At 42.7% G+C, this 18,580-nt stretch overlaps 1 protein-coding gene across 1 annotated transcript in view; it reads left to right on the plus strand.

Annotated features, from left to right (window-relative positions):
• LOC111260584 (uncharacterized) overlaps positions 1 to 14,737 on the plus strand; it is a 183,135-nt gene extending 168,398 nt beyond the window's left edge. Inside the window, exons 4-5 of the mRNA XM_022833463.2 lie at positions 1,994 to 2,138; positions 9,476 to 14,737. Of these exons, the coding sequence (XP_022689198.1) occupies positions 1,994 to 2,138; positions 9,476 to 10,101 (771 nt within the window). The 3' untranslated portion in view covers positions 10,102 to 14,737. The remainder of the gene's footprint in view (positions 1 to 1,993; positions 2,139 to 9,475) is intronic.
• Positions 14,738 to 18,580: the final 3,843 nt, after the last annotated feature.

The following is an 18,580-nucleotide window of genomic DNA, read 5'->3' on the forward strand; positions in this document are numbered from 1 at the left end:
GAGCCCTAATACAAAAAGTAATTTATATTGGTACACGAAATATCAATACGCATTATGTAATGATATGTACGAACATAACGGTTTATGAAGCCCAGTATTGAAAATGGCTTTACTCCCCATTTCATTCAGTTCTTCGCGTACTGGGGAAATCTATGTTTCCTCTAGCATGAATCAGAGGAAGTGAATTGCCCCAGTCCAGATGTCCCGATTCCCAGACGTTTCTCATCCTGCTTCAATTCTTTCTGTCAACTTTCGCCGATGAGTTGTTGCCAAGAAGAACCTGCATCGATATATATATATATATAAACATACGTCAGCTATTGGCTGGCTTCTATTTTCGCCGTTCTAAAAATATTTTTATTTTCAAAGATGCTGGATACGATAGTGGCTTTGCCTTAGGGTAACTTCAGACATCTTAAAGCCTTTAAAAACGTCCCCAAACGATTTCCAGTTGAATTCGCCTTTGTGTGGTATGGTTAGCATCGTCTGGTTTTGTTTGTTTTGGCATTAAGTTCAGAAAACAACACCAGTCAAGCTACGACGGAGGGTCGGCGAAATGGGTCGAAACTTTTGCTATTATCAGTGCGCAACTCTTAAGCGTTTTCCCAGTGAATCTGTGCACAAAATATAAAGTAATACACGCCTGTGTTTTAAATTGGTAAATATTAAGCTGTTACAAATGGTTCCAACAGGTCTTGAAATTGAACAGCTTTTGAGGGAGGCGCTGCTACCAAACCAGAAATTCTACTGGTAAGTGCTGGTCTTCTAGAATCTTGTCAGTGTAAACGGGCAGAGTCTTCTTCAGGAGAAGTCAATTCAGAAAGAAAAATCTCTTGATGACGATAATTAATGTGCAGTGGCGTAATTTTTATTTCTCGAAGGTCACAGTGCTACGGAAATTCATCGAAAGTTGATGAAGACGTTAGAAGCCCTTGAGCGAGAACATCATGCGTAAATGGTGCAAGCATTTCAGGATTGGAGATTGAAGGGCCAGCGTATAGGTGATTATATAACTATACAAGAAGAGTAATGGCGCATTGTTCCAATCGACAAGGCTTTTTTTTTTTACGAAAACAGAGTTTAGAGTCTAAAAGCTCTGTCGGCCAGAACTGGCATTTCACACACACTGAAAATGCGAGATATAACTAAAATATGGGCCCCTCGTGCATTGACCCCAGGCCAAGTGGAAATGCGGGTAGTGTACTCCACGTGCAATTTGCGGAACTTTAATTTACCGCTTTACTTTACTTTACTTTAATTTAATTACCAAAAAACCTCCTGGAGCCGTAGTCAAGGCATGGTTCAATTTCTACCACCAGCTGGAGAAAGGCCAGGCGAAAGGGTAGTGTCCCCTTGGAGAGAAATCGAGTTTGGTCGCGATGCTGAGTGGGTTCGGGTGTAAAGTGATGGTAGGACATCAAAAGCGTCTGCTACTTGAGAAAATGAAATAATGAATGCAGGCCGCTGTCTTAAGTTACTCAAGAGACTCATAAACCGCTGGCACGGCAATCGAAAGCACGCAGCCTGGTTGCTTGATGACAACGCCAGATATCATCACCATGCCCAATTATTTTCTGGATCGGGCAAACGAATATCTAATGTTGACTTCACTCCACGTATCCTCCTGATCCAAGCTTGTGTGACTATGGGGTCTTTCATGTCCCAAAAAGAGGCAAGTATCGATTCACTTTCAAAGGCTGTGGATAGAGGAATTATTTTAGGAAAGCTATGTGGTTGTGCAGAAGCTGCCAAAGAATTGCGACAAGCGTGAAGAGAGTATCTTCATTCCAGCCCAACTAGTTTAAAAAATATTCAGCTCTAAAGTATGCTAGATCCGCTAGACAGCTTGACAAATACTAAATAATAGCAAATAATCAGATTAGAACATTGCTTAATCGAAGCATTTGTGGATTCTGTCTAATTTCAGTTAACTATATATTTTAACACCCCATATATGATATTTGAATCGTCTTGTCTTCTAATGTGCTTACAGTTGCTTCTGCCAAACCGGTATGGAAACGCTGAACAAATTCTCGGGGTGCACCTGCCACAAAATGGAGAACCAGGACAAGTACACCGGGCAATCGTACAAGCCCGCCACACCGATGGAAAGACTCCCAACGAGAAGACTGTACTGGGTTAGTAAGCTATGATAACGGCAGTATCGGTCTCAACCGTTGGAGTGTTAGAGTAAGAAAAGTCATTAACACCAAAGCCCAGAACGTATTGAATCACGTAGCGATGGGTCTACGTACTTTTCATTCATGCATTATTAAACAAACAAGCTGCATTAAGAAAATCTGAAAATGGGTCTCCTGAGACGGGTCATAGAAATAAATTAAAAAACTATTAATTATTCAGTCAATTTATTCACTAAACTGACCTATGATTTTCACGTGAAAGAAAATTTATATCACAGATTACGCGTCTGGTTCGCTTCGTAATTCGATTTTATTTCCTTTTGCTTATATATTTATCATCTTGGCTATATAAGGACATTTTCATTAACGTGGAGGTGAATTGGATTGAACCTCCACGACCTAAAGCTCAGTCTTCTGACTGACCATTTGAATTGAAAAGCTACGCATGCCGAGATAAAGGCAAAAATAGACGGACGAAGTGCTCGCAAATAGTGCGCGCCAAATGTATCTTTCCACGCAGTACGTTGCCTAAAGTATAAAATTATCCACTATTCTTGTGGAGAGGAAGAGGACAGTGAGGCTTGTGCTTCGTAAGATGACAAAGCGATTCGGTCAAGCACCCGGCGCCTAAACAGAGAAGAAGGCAATCTAAACTCAAGAAACTCAACTCCAAATTCGGCTTCCCCTAAGCTCGTCAGCATCGTAAGGGTCCGCGCGCATCGTATACTGTTCACTTAGAAGCGATCTCTTCCACAAACGAAGCCACGACGCTGACGACTTACTCCTTGCTAAAGCGGCGATTTGGACTGCCTGTGCACTGCTGGTCTGTATTTGAGTTTTTGGTCGTACGACAATCGCATAGTTGGACCGTCAATCTACCCTGCACGGTGTACTCGAATGTCGTACTATGAATGTTTGTGTTAAACCAGCCCAACTCTAAGTAACCCTAGCGGCCAATGTTAGACGTTTAGACCCTGCGATACGACTCAGCCTCTTCTTACATCTCTGCTCTAGCTAAAGTAGCGTAGAAATCGTGGACTTTCCAGCTCATAAAGTCTCCCGCTAGGGTAATGTTGCTGTCGGGGTAGTGGTGCCAATGTTGGCCTTTGCCAGTTAGCTCTCCTATTCGACTTCCGGCATTGCTCAAGGATTCCCTTAGATATTTTCACTTCTACGTGGTTGCAAAAAAAAACTACACACTGCAAAATCCCATGTTGCTAACGGACCAGGCGGCAGTCTTTAATCTACTACCGCTTTCGAGATTTGCTTATTATCCGTGACCATGCTTAGAGGCAACCAAAAGAGTTGGAGCAAAACCTAATCCCGGTGTATGGTGGTTCAGTTCACAGCCACCACACAAGGACGTGCCTACAGCTATTGGCCATCGTCCATCGTGACGAACGAGCCAAGCGTTCAGGAATAGCGTAGGGGGACGGCTCACCGACCATCTGCCTAGCTTTAAAGGCATCTGAGCGGGATAGTAGGACTTGCGCTAGCGGCCATAGCAGTTGCTGCTAGTGCTGGTAGAAGATGATATTTTTATACACGAAAGCCTCAAACACGCTGAGGGGTTGGCCGTTAAAGGATGGTAGCGACAATGATGTGTCCTCGTCTCGGCCCATTGGGATCATCCCGAGCCGCAGAGGGGTTTGGTCGACGACCAACGAAGGTCCTACTCCGGAGACAAGAACACGGCGCACACTCTGCTTGGCCAAGGATGGTATGTTCATTGACCTATTGGGTGGGCCTTTAGCATCGTGTGTAGTTAGAACAGCGACAGTGGTTCAGTCAAGGTAAAATACGAACTAAAAAATTATCCTGCTATTGTCAACCAATCCAAGATAATTTTTATAGGATATCATTAGGTATATATGCAAGTGACAGAACCATTTTATGACTCAGTCCAAGGCGAGAGTTATCTGGAACAACGTTGAATTAAAGAGATATTGACGCAAATCTGTCATACGTAAGATGCTTGTTCCAGAGGTGGTGAGCACTTAACGCGAAAATATTATTCCTGCCGTCGGATAGCATTTACGTAGTTGCAAAGACTTACAATTGATACTACTTACACTGGAATGAAGCAAAATTTTCATATCACTTAAAATAAATAGAAATTGTCTCATTTACTTCAATAGGATTATATCGAGCTAAATGCTATCACGACGACGTGTTCCTCTACTCTTTTTACTATGGAATGAAAAATGCGTAAATTGTGAACTCCTCGAAGGTCACAAATACGAATCAACCACCGGCGGTCGGTCTTTGAATCGACCACAATTTACGTGCCCTCGCCTTGGTGAGCGGAGATAAGAAACATCAGAAGTAGTATTAGTAGAAGTAGCAGAAGCCAAATAGCCAAATATAACCCCACCTACCCACTCCCTCTTCTTCTCCTCCTCTTCTCCTTGGCTTGTTTCCTTAGTATCGTCGACTTCTTTTTTCGTTACTCACCCTTACTCCCCGCCTCACTTTTCTCCATTGCCTTCCAAAACGTATCCGTTGCTGGGGTTAAGGCGGGGGCCAACACTCACTAGGCTGCTGACCCATGGATCCATGGTCGGGCCAATCGCTCACTTGGCCATTCGTTTCATGCACCGCCTTGCCCGTCTCTCTTTTTGCGTCTCCTTGTCGTTTGCCATTTTTATGCGAATCTTTCCACTTGAAGAGTCACGCTGCTGCTGCTGCCGCCGCTAGCTCTCATCCGTTCGCTTTCCTGCTTCAGCGGTAGCCAGTAGCGGTCTGAATAGGCGGCAAGCGCACGTAAGAGCAGCATTCCGGTGTTCCGGTGCACCACTGAGCTACGAACGCGTTCTCCATTCTCCTGGGGGGCATTGGGGCGCCTCCGTAAGGCGCACGCAGCATATACATAGAGCTTGCCCACGAAAGGCCTAGGAAGTACACCGGTGTTGGTAGTAGTTGTGCTACTGGTGCTGCTTTTGCTTCTGGGTTGTTGGGCCGTTAGGCCGCATGCCGTTTCACGGCAGAGCAAACGCGCGCGACTGTGGGAACACTGTTGGCGGCGACGGGGGAGGTATGGGACATGTTTCTTCCCGACGTCCTCAACCGGCAGCGCCAGTAACCATTTGGCCTTCGTAAGCCCACATGAACGCTGGTTGAATGCCGGCCCTCCTCTTCGAAATGGAGCCACAGTGGGGACAATGCAGCTAGCAGAGGTGGCGGACAACAGGAATAGGGCCTTCAAAAACGGGTGAAAAGGCTTGACTTGGGACGAATGCCAGTGCCTCGGCATTGGCTCGCATACCATTATTTCTCGCAGAAGTAGCGGCAACAGCAGATGCAGTAGGGTAGAAATGGTGAAGAAGGGGTAATGTTTTTAGGCCCATCTCCAGAAGAAAAAAGCAGGATCCGGGAAAAGAAAGAATTCCGGACGCTATAGGTTTTTGCAGTGTTGCATGCCGACTGTGTACAACAAAGAGGAACGCCTGGCAAAGAAACAGCAGCAAACCTGGATTGTAGAGACTTCAGCAAGAATTCGAATAGCTAGAGCTTGACTTGGTGAGCATTGATCAAGACCTGACAATCCGTATGAGACCCTGTATAGGTCACTTATCCCTAAACTGCTCAAACATCATTCGGAGATCCTAGGTCTACCGTTATGAATATACGGTATAACGTCCAATAGCATTGAAAAAGATGAATATTTTGCATTGTGGTGAGTAAATACGTTATTTTACTGCTCTGTAGCTCAAAGCCGATAGCTTCCTTAAGAATAACCAAAAGTTTTGTTTTCTTTGTTCAGGCAAAACCTCTACAATACTTCAGATTATCATTTATTATATTATAGCTATTTTTGTGGATCCTACGGCATCAGTTTGTTAATGGAATTATTTGATAATCATTCATAATTATCGGAATTTCTCCCATTATCTCATTTTTACCTGCGTGGGTTATATGCGTATGCTGTCCACATCGAAATGGAATGAAATATTTGCGCGGCATTGTGTTGCTAATTGGTATGCTTAAAAACCCGCTATAAGACTTCTTTTGCACCAGGTAGATCTGGTAACAATAAACACCGTTAACGTTTTGATGCTTGCTGATTGCAGCTTTTCAACATCGCTAGTCGTTTTAAAGTGGCTTTTGATAGCCGACGACGAAAACCGTTTGCAATGGGGTAAACATCTGGTGGCAAGGAAGGCGGCCTTCTGTAGCCGTTGCCTACGGCTGCGACGTAGCGATGGGACTTTCCCCAGCGCCTAACCCCAATGTCCTCAAGACCGACGGCCGACAAAAAGTATCTAGACCAAGGGTACATTGCTCTCACGAATGGCTCTACCGTGTGCCTTTTCGAGTGGCGAACTGAGACGAGCACGAAACCATCTACAGAAAAGTGGCGTATCTCGCGAGCTGGCAGACATTGTCATAACGTCGGTGTTAGATATTGTACGTTCTTATGTGCAGATGTGGTTTGTCCTTCGGGGAAATAGCGAATGTGCTGTATGCGTGTACGTTAAGTCAACGCTTGTTAGCGGAAATACCGCTTCGTTAAATCTATGTCGTTTCTATCACATGTGCATGCATGTAGAGGTCTCGGTGTTCACTCACGCGTAATTCACAGCTAAAACTATAGGAAACAAGGAAATAAAGATTAGCCCACCATTTGAAGTGGTACAGCCAACGATCTGAACTGCTCTATTCTGTTTAAAACTTAACTGAGGTATAACAAAAGTAAGGGCAGCAGAGAAAGCAGGGAAGCGGATCGGTGCCTATTAACTGATTAAGTATGATTAATTTGGCAGGCTTAGAATATATAAAGCCTAGCTTTGCAAATGACACGCTTTTACCTAAAACCTTATCAAAAAGTGAAACTATTGTAAGCCTTTGCTGACTTGGTCAACGCCAACATTTCTATCAGTTTTATGTCGCTTTTAATGCTTTTGACAAGTAGCCGATTCGATTGAATGAAAGCAATAAGAACAATTTGATCCACAAATATTCACACGCGATCGTAACACAACTGCAACCGGAGTGCATGAGCTCGTGCGCCGTGCGTATCAATGTCTGCTTTTCGTTCTCAGACGGTATCTAAAGAGAACGTTTGTTCATTTATATGGGAAATCGCTCTTTCTTTGTTTTCCTTACAAACTAGAGTGCGTATGGTGATTTCGGGGCTAAGTCCGAACCAACGGTAAAAATACCATCGAACGACGGTATGTTTGTCTTCAGCGTAAAGCTGTTGTTCTTGCTACCATGCCCATTCTGCGTGTTCATGCCGTTTCTCGCCTGCTTAGGCCAGTGTCATCGCCCCGCAACCCGATTCAGTGTTGCAAGATGCTGGAGCGACGAAGCGAACACATAACGGAAATTTCGGAGAGAAAAGATTGATGAACATGGTGGCGGAGACAGCGTCTCTGCACGATACTGGCGTTGGTGGTTAGCGCGTAGTCAGGAAACGTTTCACAGAGTGCATTCAGCCAATGCGTGTATATCGAACGGGAGTCCAATCAACCTGGCTTTGCTCCTTCTATTTCCATTCATCTTTTCGTTTTTGTTGTCGTAAAGCTCCATATCGCCTACATCTCTTCGTACACACGTTTGCGCTAAGAATCGCGAGCTCCCTACTTGTGAGGAGACGAGAATGGAAGATGACGGCAAGCTGAGTACGTCTTGCAATCTTGCAAGACAACGCCTTTAATAGTTACGATGACTGCAAATACTAAATAGAGGAAAATAGTAGAGAATGCTTGCCATTTTAACTTTTCGTTACAAACAAAGCTTTAATGGACTGTTTCGAGCCTCTGAAAGGTGCATTGCACAGCGATATGTACTATTTAGTATACGTACGATATATATCTATATATACTTTCTTGTTTTCAGTTCTGGGATGGCTTAGATAAAAAAAAAGTGCTTGAGACCGTGTCATTGATATATATTCCACGCTGTGTCATGGGCAAGATAGAGCCGGGATGTTTGTACCAGCGTGTTATACATGTTATTTGTCGATCTCGGATGCCTCCTTGAGGCACTAAATATGGTGGCTTATTTTAATTTTGACAGCACTGTATGTCATGCGCGCTATTGTTGTGCATATTCTATTCTACAAGTGTATAGTAGCCGAAAGTCGTAACTCTTTCGAGTAGGTTAACCCGCATGAGTCGTGTAGCCGAAGGCAAAATAGACGGATTGCTCCTTCGCTGCGTGGCTACTTCTTGGCTAAAACCGCGGCCACTCACTCCTTTGATGTCTGTCCGCCTTCGTCTACCAATTTTCTCTAGCTTTGGTCCCCGCCCAACAACAAATCGCCTTTGGCGAGCCGCAAGCTCCCCTGGCGCGCCGTACTAACGAAAAGAACCAACGAGTACATCCAAAGGTGGCCCTCGGCAGACGCCAAGCCGCTGGTTTACTCCTTGCGGGCTTTCTGCTACGGGTAACGGCAGTAGCTACTGTGGACTTGTAATCTTGTATTAGTAAAGGCACCCGGGAACAAGCGTTGGACTGTAAAACCTTGCGGCCGAATAGAGTTTTCGAGTTTTCCCATATTGAATATAAACTACCCCTGTAAGATCTACCCCCTCCCCCAAATAATTGACTTATGTGGCTATAATTAAACAATTTATGATCTAGATTTGACCGGAGAGCAACTGGTAGGGATACAGGGGATACAAAAGGTTACTATTTTTATTCCAAGTAAGGGAAACACAGTAGAATTAGGATACCATAAGGCTTCATGTAGCTACTCTAAGGATAGTAGAGAGCGAGAGCTAGAAAAGCCGAAGAAATTAGATGATCATTTCACAACAACATGCGCTCGTACATATAAACCTAAAGTGTTTATTTACTTTCCCTATAATACATATAGCGAAATTATAAAAAAATAACCATTCGTGTGCATAAACTTAATATATACAGCACATATATATAAGCACAGAGTATACATTAACTATCTATGTCTATAGCTTCCTGCGACCCATACTGTTCACAGCACACTTTAATAGTTCTCCTTTATTAATAGCTCAATCTACATATAAAGAAGATCATATAAAAAAGCCCTCCCTTTCCAAGCCTGGAAACCAGCAGCTGGGCTAGTCAATTAATACCTAATCCATAATGGACCAGAAAAGAAGGGTATAATATTACCGCAGACGAAAGCGTCCCACCTTTTCCCTAAGTCATTCCCCCAATCGCGGCACGTCCGCTACATCATCCCAGCCACAGTCTTGACCGGTGGAGGCTTTGGTTGCACCTACCGACTTTCGCATTTGAACATCTATTAACGTTAAAGCATTTTCGTGCGCCTTCCGTTTTCTATTTCTCTATTTTTCTACGGATGCCATTGTCGTTCTTGTTGTTCTGTTGCCTTCGCATTACAGCAGATCATCTCAAGCGCATCGCCTCCGAAGCCAAACAAGCCCAGGACGGAAAAATGGAGCTTGGAGGTTTCAAGGACAATAGCGCTAATAATGGTGTTCCGAATGCTAAGAAAATGGCCGAAACACCTCCGCCATCCTACAGTTCACTCGAAATTAGCGTGCAGTGCGGCCTAGGCGGCAACGCTCCCGCAGGCGGAGCCAATGGAAATACAGCGACTGATGGACCTGGTCCTGTTATCGGAGTTGGCGGAACTGTAAACGCGACGCCTGGACTACAACCCGAAACGACAGCCGCAAGTCTGGAATATCGAGACGGAGTGCCAGCACAACCGGGTGAGCGAACCATGAGAGAACGACAACCGCTACCACTGCTGCAACAGCAACTTCACTTCCAACAGACCGTTCCAGCTAGCGACAGGACCGAACGCACGGAACGTCCGCCATCATACGATACGGCGCTCTGCCGCCTTGTCGAAAACGCCGCTGGGAGTGGTGTTGAAGAGCAAGGCGCTGTCGGTGGTATAGCTATGACTGTCGAGGCACCGTCGCAGAAAGTGTCTGCCGGAAATAACAAAACGAAGGAGACATCTACCAGAAAACTAGCTGTTGCTGATGTAGATAAGTAGGTAGCTAGCAGTAAACAAGCAGAGGTGTGAAATACTAGATTTCCTAGTCCTCCAGCGGATAGGGACAATGACTAAGCGCAGAAGAAAGAAGCGAGAATTAAGTGCAAAAACCTTCAACTGATTACCAGTAAATCGACTGATTGGACGATGAATCATACAGATAACGGGTTTCTGCGGCAAAAGGAAACGGGAATACAACAGAAAATTATGACCAAATCGAATGCAAACGACACATCTGAAGGTATGGACGAATGGACACAAGCATCTGATGATCATGTGGGCAATTACGTAATGAAGACAGGTACTAAATAGGTGAAACGTTAACAAATGGAGTAATCGAAGTAAGCGATGCATCGTATCTCAATAATATGTGCAGCACCGTCTTATATATTTTTGACTGCATCCGCGGTGTTGTCTTCTTTGAGTAGCGAACTCATTTAATTGTTACAATGATACAAGATGTCTGCCGTGTGCTGTTTGTACGTTGCGCAAAAGTGCAGAGTAGAGAAAGATCACGAAATTTATCAAATAATCTACTGTACTAAAAAGGAGACGGCAAAAAAACATTGTCACAAGCTTTTGGTTACTGCGCACGTGGATGGGCTCTTGACACAAGGCAACGTATAGAATCTAAAAGATGGCACAGGCAGATGAATGAGGAAGAGACGAAATAAACAAGTAACAAACTAGCCACATAGTCTGCAGATGCATTGTAGAATTTCGACAGTATCCGTTTGGTCTGCTTTGCTTCGTGGCCGCAGGCCGCAAGAACAGATATAACTATCGTGGCAATACGAAGCAGGGGTAATATTCTAGTGATTAACACCTCTATCTCTATACATACATAACCCGTCATTCGTTGGCACCTGAGAAGGTCGCACGCTTAAAGGGAATGATGGCGTATAAAAATTGCGACGATAAGAACGTTCTACAAAGTACGCCGGAAGGTTTATCTAGGCCTTGAGCAAAAGATAGAGGAGGCGAGTCTGCATCGGCAACAGGCTAGCCTAAAAAATACGGTTCTTTATTATATACATACAGACTAGTAGGAAACTGTATAGGTATACATGCCTTATGCGATTGATGTATATATTAGCACATAAGCCGAAGATTGGAACGGATGTGGGCCGGTCTGGTAAGATACTAGTTTCAGATCATAATCTTGATTGATAACAAATGGAGTTGCAGACGATGACCGCTCTCAGTCGAGGATAACCAACAGGCGTTTTATATTTCGGTGCCTTTCCAAGCCGAAGTCGACCATCTCGTTGGGCGACCACTTAACGAAATAGGTTAGGTTTGGCCCCCATGCGTTTTAGTTTTACGAAGTCATAACTATCATTGTTTAGCTATTACTATTACTGAAGCCTTTCTAGATAAAGTAAACAATATAAATAACACTTCTAGTAATGATTGCTAACCTGTAAAAAGATTGTGTACAGTACTGTAGAGTTAGCATTTAACAATAACAACAAAGCAAATGAATCTAATCCGCCAGCAACAGATTCTGAAAGAATACTTCGACTGCTGTGCGGGTTCTCTGAGGTGCAATTGCGACGTAACTGTATAAACTTGTGATAAACTCTAGGTAGCTAATAGTAGACAGAGGCTGTATTTAGACAAAGCTTAAAACCCACTCGCTCCCAAGGCCCGTGTGTATATGTACAACACCTGTCTTACGCAAGACTCCCTCGCTTGACGTGGTGCCCCGCCTACCTCACTGTCGTATAATCAGCGCTCTGCTTGTGTATTGATCTTTTTCTGCAAGCCCTCTAATTACATCCTTCCTAAGATGCTTTATTTTAATGGCTGCTTTGCTGACCACTGAACTGATACCGAAGTAGCTATAAGCAACTTGTAGCTTCCCAAACGCTTATAGTTTCGCATCGCACCACGAAAAGTCGAGGGGGGGGAGACGGCGTAGTTTAGCCGGCCGAAATTGTGAAAACTATATTGTTCTTCACACTCATATCGGGGTGGGATCTTTGCAAAATAGTGAAATAACATATAAATGAATAGATAGGTACGTTTCCTTTATCCCCAACAAGAAGTTAGAACAAAGTCATAGAAAACTTAGTGAAAAGAGCGAGTGTAACCGGTACCACCTGCTAGCCCCCATTAACTTCGGATTGGCTGCTGCAAAAGTTCGATGTCGTTGCCTAGAAAACCCTAGCCTAACGACGAAACCGAATGCATGCGTAGTTGAAGCCACAAGAGAACCGCCAATGCCTACTGGTCGACCCAGCCACTTTTCCCCTGTACGTATTTTACCTATGCACCCCCCGCGACGATGGCGCTTCTTCCATTAACTTAGCTGTTGCGCCTATTTGTAAGAGTGACATTTATAAGGTGGTGTTAGTGACACAGAAGGAACGGAGTTCAGCGTGCCTTTTGCGACGGCTGTTCCCGCAGTGGAGACAATGGATTCACCATCAGCTCACTCTCGCTTATTCTGCCCGTGTTGTCTTTTGTCTCTATAAATGGTACCTTAAACTGATTCTGTAGAGACGTTCGCTTGTCAGAGTATCATCTGAGGAACAACAACTAAATCTTTCAGCGCAACTATTGTCCATATCTGATTGACGAAGGCTATTTGGTGTACTGTGGTTACAGCTGATAACGACGCTGCGTTGGCAGCTTAGGAACTGAATCATACGTGTTTTTTGCTGTCCTTTGTGCTTTTTAATTGTAACCTCATGAACTTCAATGATAATTTTCCAGCGTATGGTGTCAGTGCTGTGACACGGTTCTGTCACTTTCAATTGAAGTGTAATCCACAGCGAACTGATCAGTTCACAGCGCTGGCTATAAGACCTTTCTTTCGTCATCATTAGTCATAGTTGACTTCGAGAATACTTTTCATATTGACATACAAGTTCATAGAAACTTCCCGCTTGGAACACGCATGTACTCTAAAGCTTAAATACATTCTCCCACGAGCAGCGGAATAAGGAAGTTCCGACCAAGCTCCCCTGTCTCTATCGTATGGCTTCGTCCTTTGTTGAGGACGTAGCAACTTTTTGATACTTCATGGTTCGACACACGTTTGTTTGTGAAGCATATTTGTGCGCGAGTGAGTCTCGGAAAGAGGGGGAACTGTCAATAGGAGAAGGATGAATTGATACCGTGTTCTTGATATAGGTGACAAAATTCAGTGACGTAATAGAACTGGCAAATACCACAATGCGAACATCATAACAATCACAGATAAATGTTATACGAATTAACAACGATTAATGTAATTATTACATTGCTACTATTATCAGTGGCACAACTGGTCATAGTTATCCGATAGTGTTAGTGCCATTGAATATATTGTTGTCAATGGGAGGAAACGAGCCGCTGTGACAACGTTATGCGATGGGATAGATTGAAAGAAGTATAAGTACGATCATTGTTATTACTATAATTAGGGGGTAAGCGCGGAATATTCAAATGCGGCATTGATGTTAATTATACTAATGCGATAAAAGGAACAATGCCGTAACTATAGTCATGGCCGTGATTACAATGTTACTATCACCGTATGTATGTTTATGCTAATACTAAGATATAATATAGCTATAGCCTGTACGGGAGTGTACACCTCAGTATTGTCACACTATTGTTTGGTTGGCGATGATCAAGGCGCAGCGAAGACCATTGAAGGCGATGACCTATTAGAAAATAGAGAAAGAACTCGATCATTATAGCCAATGATGAAATCGCACCAAGAGAAAAGAGTATTGGAAATGTAATGCTACCTACGATTTATGGCACGCCTAGACCAGGCACGTTGGGTATTCGGGGAGATTAGCTCGCTACGTCTGCAATATTCGATTGGGATGTGGGAATGCCGTGGGAAGCCACGGCAAAGGATGAACGATAACGAAAACGCTAAAAGCAATGACAATTAGATTGATTCAAGGAAATACCACGGCGCGCTATAGCAGATCAGCTATTCCATGCCTAACTCTATTCTTCCGAGTGGTCCAGTATACCAAGATCTGAAAGCTAAATTACCGAACAGTGCCCATAACTAAAATCGACACGGCAGGCAGAGATCCAGGCGTGCACGATAACTGACGTGACCAACCGTCAAACAGAAGCGAAGAAGTCAATGCGTATATAGCTAGCTGCTAGTAGTGCTTATGACTATAAATTACCACGATGATCCAATTATTTGTGAATCGCGTCTACACGAGTTACAGTTGCCCTCGTGAAATAGCGGGAAGTTATGGGTATACTCTACGCAACCTCGATGAAACGCTTACTATCGCTGAGAGAACGGCGAAGAGGAGAAAAATCACAGGTTGATGTTTGCCTGAATTAAAACATATAGTTGAAGGCAATGAGAAACAAAAATCAGGTATGGAACGGTCAGGTATTAATCATTGTTGTTTGTTTGTTTGTTTGTTTGTTTGTTCACGACACCTTCGTGCAGACGCTATGAGTTGACAAGATGAGTGAAAATTTAACAAAGAAAGCATTGAATTGAAACAGTTAATCGTAAAAAAAAAAACTGATGAGAGTTTGGTGAGACGCTGTGGGTAAAGGAACACTATGAAATTTATGACAAAGGCGACGAGGATATCAAAGTTAATGTTAATAATACTAAGAAGAAGATATTACTAAATAAAAATATAACCAGAATTAATTGAATTAGTTTCCTCTTTAAACAGTATCTCTATAGGTAATGTATGTTATAGTTATGAGAACAACATGATCGCCTATACGACGATGCTCTAGTGGGCACTGGGTCGCAGGAGACCCTAATGTTCTATTGAAGTTTTTTTTTTTTTTTTAATGTATTTACTTTATGCATTTAGATACGAATTGTTCGTTTGCAGCAAATTTTAAACAATTAAAGGTAAAGCTTACTTGAAACAAAATGTTTGAAAACTATTCAACGTCGTTAAATTTTTAGTAGGAAAAACTAAGGAAATTTTTTGGTAGTAATTCATCAAGCGGTTACTATGATCTTCACGATGCGAAAATATACATTTTGTGCTCTGAAGTCAATCTGTTACGCGAATGTGTACGGCCATCTTGTATTCATACTATCCCATGGTTATGGATGGGTAATTTTTTTTAGAGAATACGTACGTTCGCAACTAACTGCACACGAGCCCAACGGCACTGCTTCTTTTCCCAGCTATTAAATGGCTATAACAACCGGGACTTTTCATAACTCGTTCGGAACGAAATTTACTAACTTATTGTTAGATCTGTTTCATGTCTAGTTCTGGCTATTTTGTATAATAAATGCTAGATATTCATACATCATTTCATTAATCTTATCGCAGCAGGTACCTATATAGACATTCTAATCTTCTACTTGATTGATTTAGCTATATGTTTTTCTTCAGACCAGACTACTTCCATTAAAACCATTTTCATAGGGTTGGTACAGAGAAACCTTGGGAGCGCTCTCTTCACAATTTGCGCCCGCTTTCGATCAGGTCCAGATTAACTAGAGCGTTAGGATCCCTACGGTAACCGTAATTATCTTTTCTAATATAGGATTGGCGTTTCTCGATTTCGGTCCTCAAGAGAGTCAGCCCCGACCTATTTTCGGGGCAATACAATATGCGCTGCATTGACCTAAATTTTAGAACGTCGTCGATAGCCAGTTTGTAGATGCAGTCGTGCTCTACACAGGGGAATCGATACCAGTTATTTGGCATACTACATTTGTGGTCGGGCCTTTTGATCACCTCGAACCGGTCCTGGTTAGTAACAGCACAGTAGAAAAGTAGATGCTTAACAATGATGCCCAAATGGGCCAAACATGTTATTATTCAAAATTGTTTTATGAGACGTTGATTTCGGCAATTCCAGTCAAGAACGCTTTTTGACGGGTACGCTTTGTTCGTTACGAAAAAGGACGTCTTAGGAACCATTTAAGGAAAGTGGAGATGATAAGGGTAGAAAACCCGCACGCGGATTTTTCTTAGCCAAACACGAAAACTACTAGCTCTTACCAAACAGCGTCTATACAAAATGGACCAGTATTTAGAGATACCTGAAAGCAAACGAATGTGAAGGTTAGAAGGACATGCAGTACCTTGCGGTCATGCGACAATGAGATAGCTAAAGCCCCTGCTAATACAAAACTGGTATACAGTCCCATATCCGTTGTCGAAAATAAATCGATGTGATGTCGATTGTCGACCTGTGTAAGACCTCCTGGTATTATGAGCAAATTTCTCTTCGTAATTTGGCATTTTATTAAAAGAATTGAATATGGCCTATGGGAGTATGAGCCCAACAAAAGTAAGTTAGATTATTAGTAGCAATTTTTTTAAGCCAAACTTGATGAGTTGTAGAATTGGTAAGGGTATGCCATTTTTTAATTGATGCTACAATTAACCTAACCACCCGAATGGCGTTTGTGCCCATGGAGCGCTTAAGATATTCTCATTACAGTCAGCCAGTAAAAAATGTTTATGTTAGAACTGGAAGAGGCATGTGAGGCCTCATCGAGTACTTAAAAAATAAGCATTATTTCGGAACTGAGAGACGATACGAACGGGAAGCAGCGGGCGTTTTTTCTGTTTCCTCCAGTATACCTCCAATGAACCTCAAGAATTACTTTCGTTAACCTTCTAACTTCTACTGCCGGATCCTATTAGACCAGCCCTTAGCAAAAGCAAAAATGTTTAATAAGCAAGCCTTAGTATAGAATTCCTGCGTAATACATTTTTCACATAATTTTAAAATTGTGTATCTTGTCATTCTATAATCGGATGAGGATGCTTGTTAAATACTGTTCACAAATACATTGGTGCGATGTTTACTGCTTTACAAACTTGGTACAAGCCGAAATACACATAGGCCTATTGATAGACTTTGAATAGCTGTCGTGAATTTGTTTCATACTCATAAACCTGTTTGTTCAGCGATTTGAAAAAGGTCATTATTAGAAAAAATAGGCCTTTTAATTTTCGGTGGGTTTATGATCGATGTTCTTAGGGTACCAAACACTGAAGAAGCACTCTTTAATAATAATGATCCTGTATACGTAGAGAATCTTTGTGATTCTCTGATATTAGCAAGAAAAAAGTGTAGCTGGCAAGTCCTCTAATGGCAGCCAATTCGTTTAATTAATCTGAACGATTATCTATGCACTTCAATCAGTGCCGTCCCTCTGAAAACCTGAATAGGTCAACAAATAGGTAGTCTATTTGACGCTTGTATTTAACGACACGTAAAATATTGTCGCCTTAGTGGAAAAGCTCTAATTTATTGTTATCAGATTCGTTGGTATATAGTCGCAGCATAAAGCGTCTCTTGATGACGGAAGCGTTTGACGACAATGTTAAAAGCAGAGAAATATTGGAGCGTGCTGCATACATTGATGCTTTCTCAATGAGGACTGATCAGTTAATCTCCTGAACGTCGGAACCGTGACAAGTGCAGGGCCTGAGTTTTGAGTCGACGTCCTTGTGCCGTACATTCTATTCGCAAGAGTGCGCTAACGCTAGAACATTACCCGGGAACTTCGGGTAGGTATAGACTGATCTTGAAAACTGTCGGACTTCCTGCCGTCAATAGCCTACTTGACGTTTGGACATTTAGAAAGGGTTGGCAGGAGTTACATACCAACACACGAGGACAACTGATCGCTGAACCGGCGCTGCTTCACGTAGCACGATTTCACTGCAGATGCTTCCCCACTTAAACGTTCCGAAGAAAACTATTTCCGATTAGTTCTAGCAGAGCACTAGGGTTAGAGAATCTACACGGCTTGTCTTTACGATTTATATATGATCCAAACAACTATAGTTAAAGGATTAGGCCGAGCCAGATCGAATACCATTCGATCTATTTGACATCACAGAGACAATAGAACCGGCAAGTGTTTGACGGTAACCTAACGAATATATATCCGATAATTCTACACAATCACATTTGCCTATTATTTATTGGCTGACAAGAAAAGAGGAAATGCGTTATTATATCCTATTGCGGGTCACGCGTTCTACGGCCCTGTTAGATAATAACATGACGATCCGGAGCAAACGTTCTACCTGCCACTACCGTGGCAGATTATTAATTATGAGATGAATTCTTTCGGACCTATGAAAATATCCCGTCACAGTGGTAGTAAACAGTACAATATGGCAGACAGAAATGTCAAAACAGCCCATCCTATAGTGGCACAGTAAGCGTTATTTATAACTTACTTAAGCGTGTCTTAAACAATCCTTATGTTCTCCTTTGCAGAGCTTCGGCCCCGAGTGTCTCATAACTTCCAACTTTGAACCAAAACACCTCCAATGCTTGACTGAAAACCAGGCGCTGATCTATGAACACTGAAAACTATATTCATCGGCCTCTGGTCACGTGCTTTAACATTAACTTCACATTTGTCTTTACAGCGTTTGACGGTTGCGTCAGATAGACTTTTTGTTTGAGAACGAATACGTTAATTGTATACGGAACTTCTTAAAAGCTTTGGATATAGTAATAAATTCATCTCTGTGCCGTTGTCGTA

The sequence above is a fragment of the Varroa jacobsoni genome, unplaced genomic scaffold (assembly GCF_002532875.2).
Source record: "Varroa jacobsoni isolate VJ856 unplaced genomic scaffold, vjacob_1.0 scaffold_454, whole genome shotgun sequence".
Classification (NCBI taxonomy): Eukaryota; Metazoa; Arthropoda; class Arachnida; order Mesostigmata; family Varroidae; genus Varroa; species Varroa jacobsoni.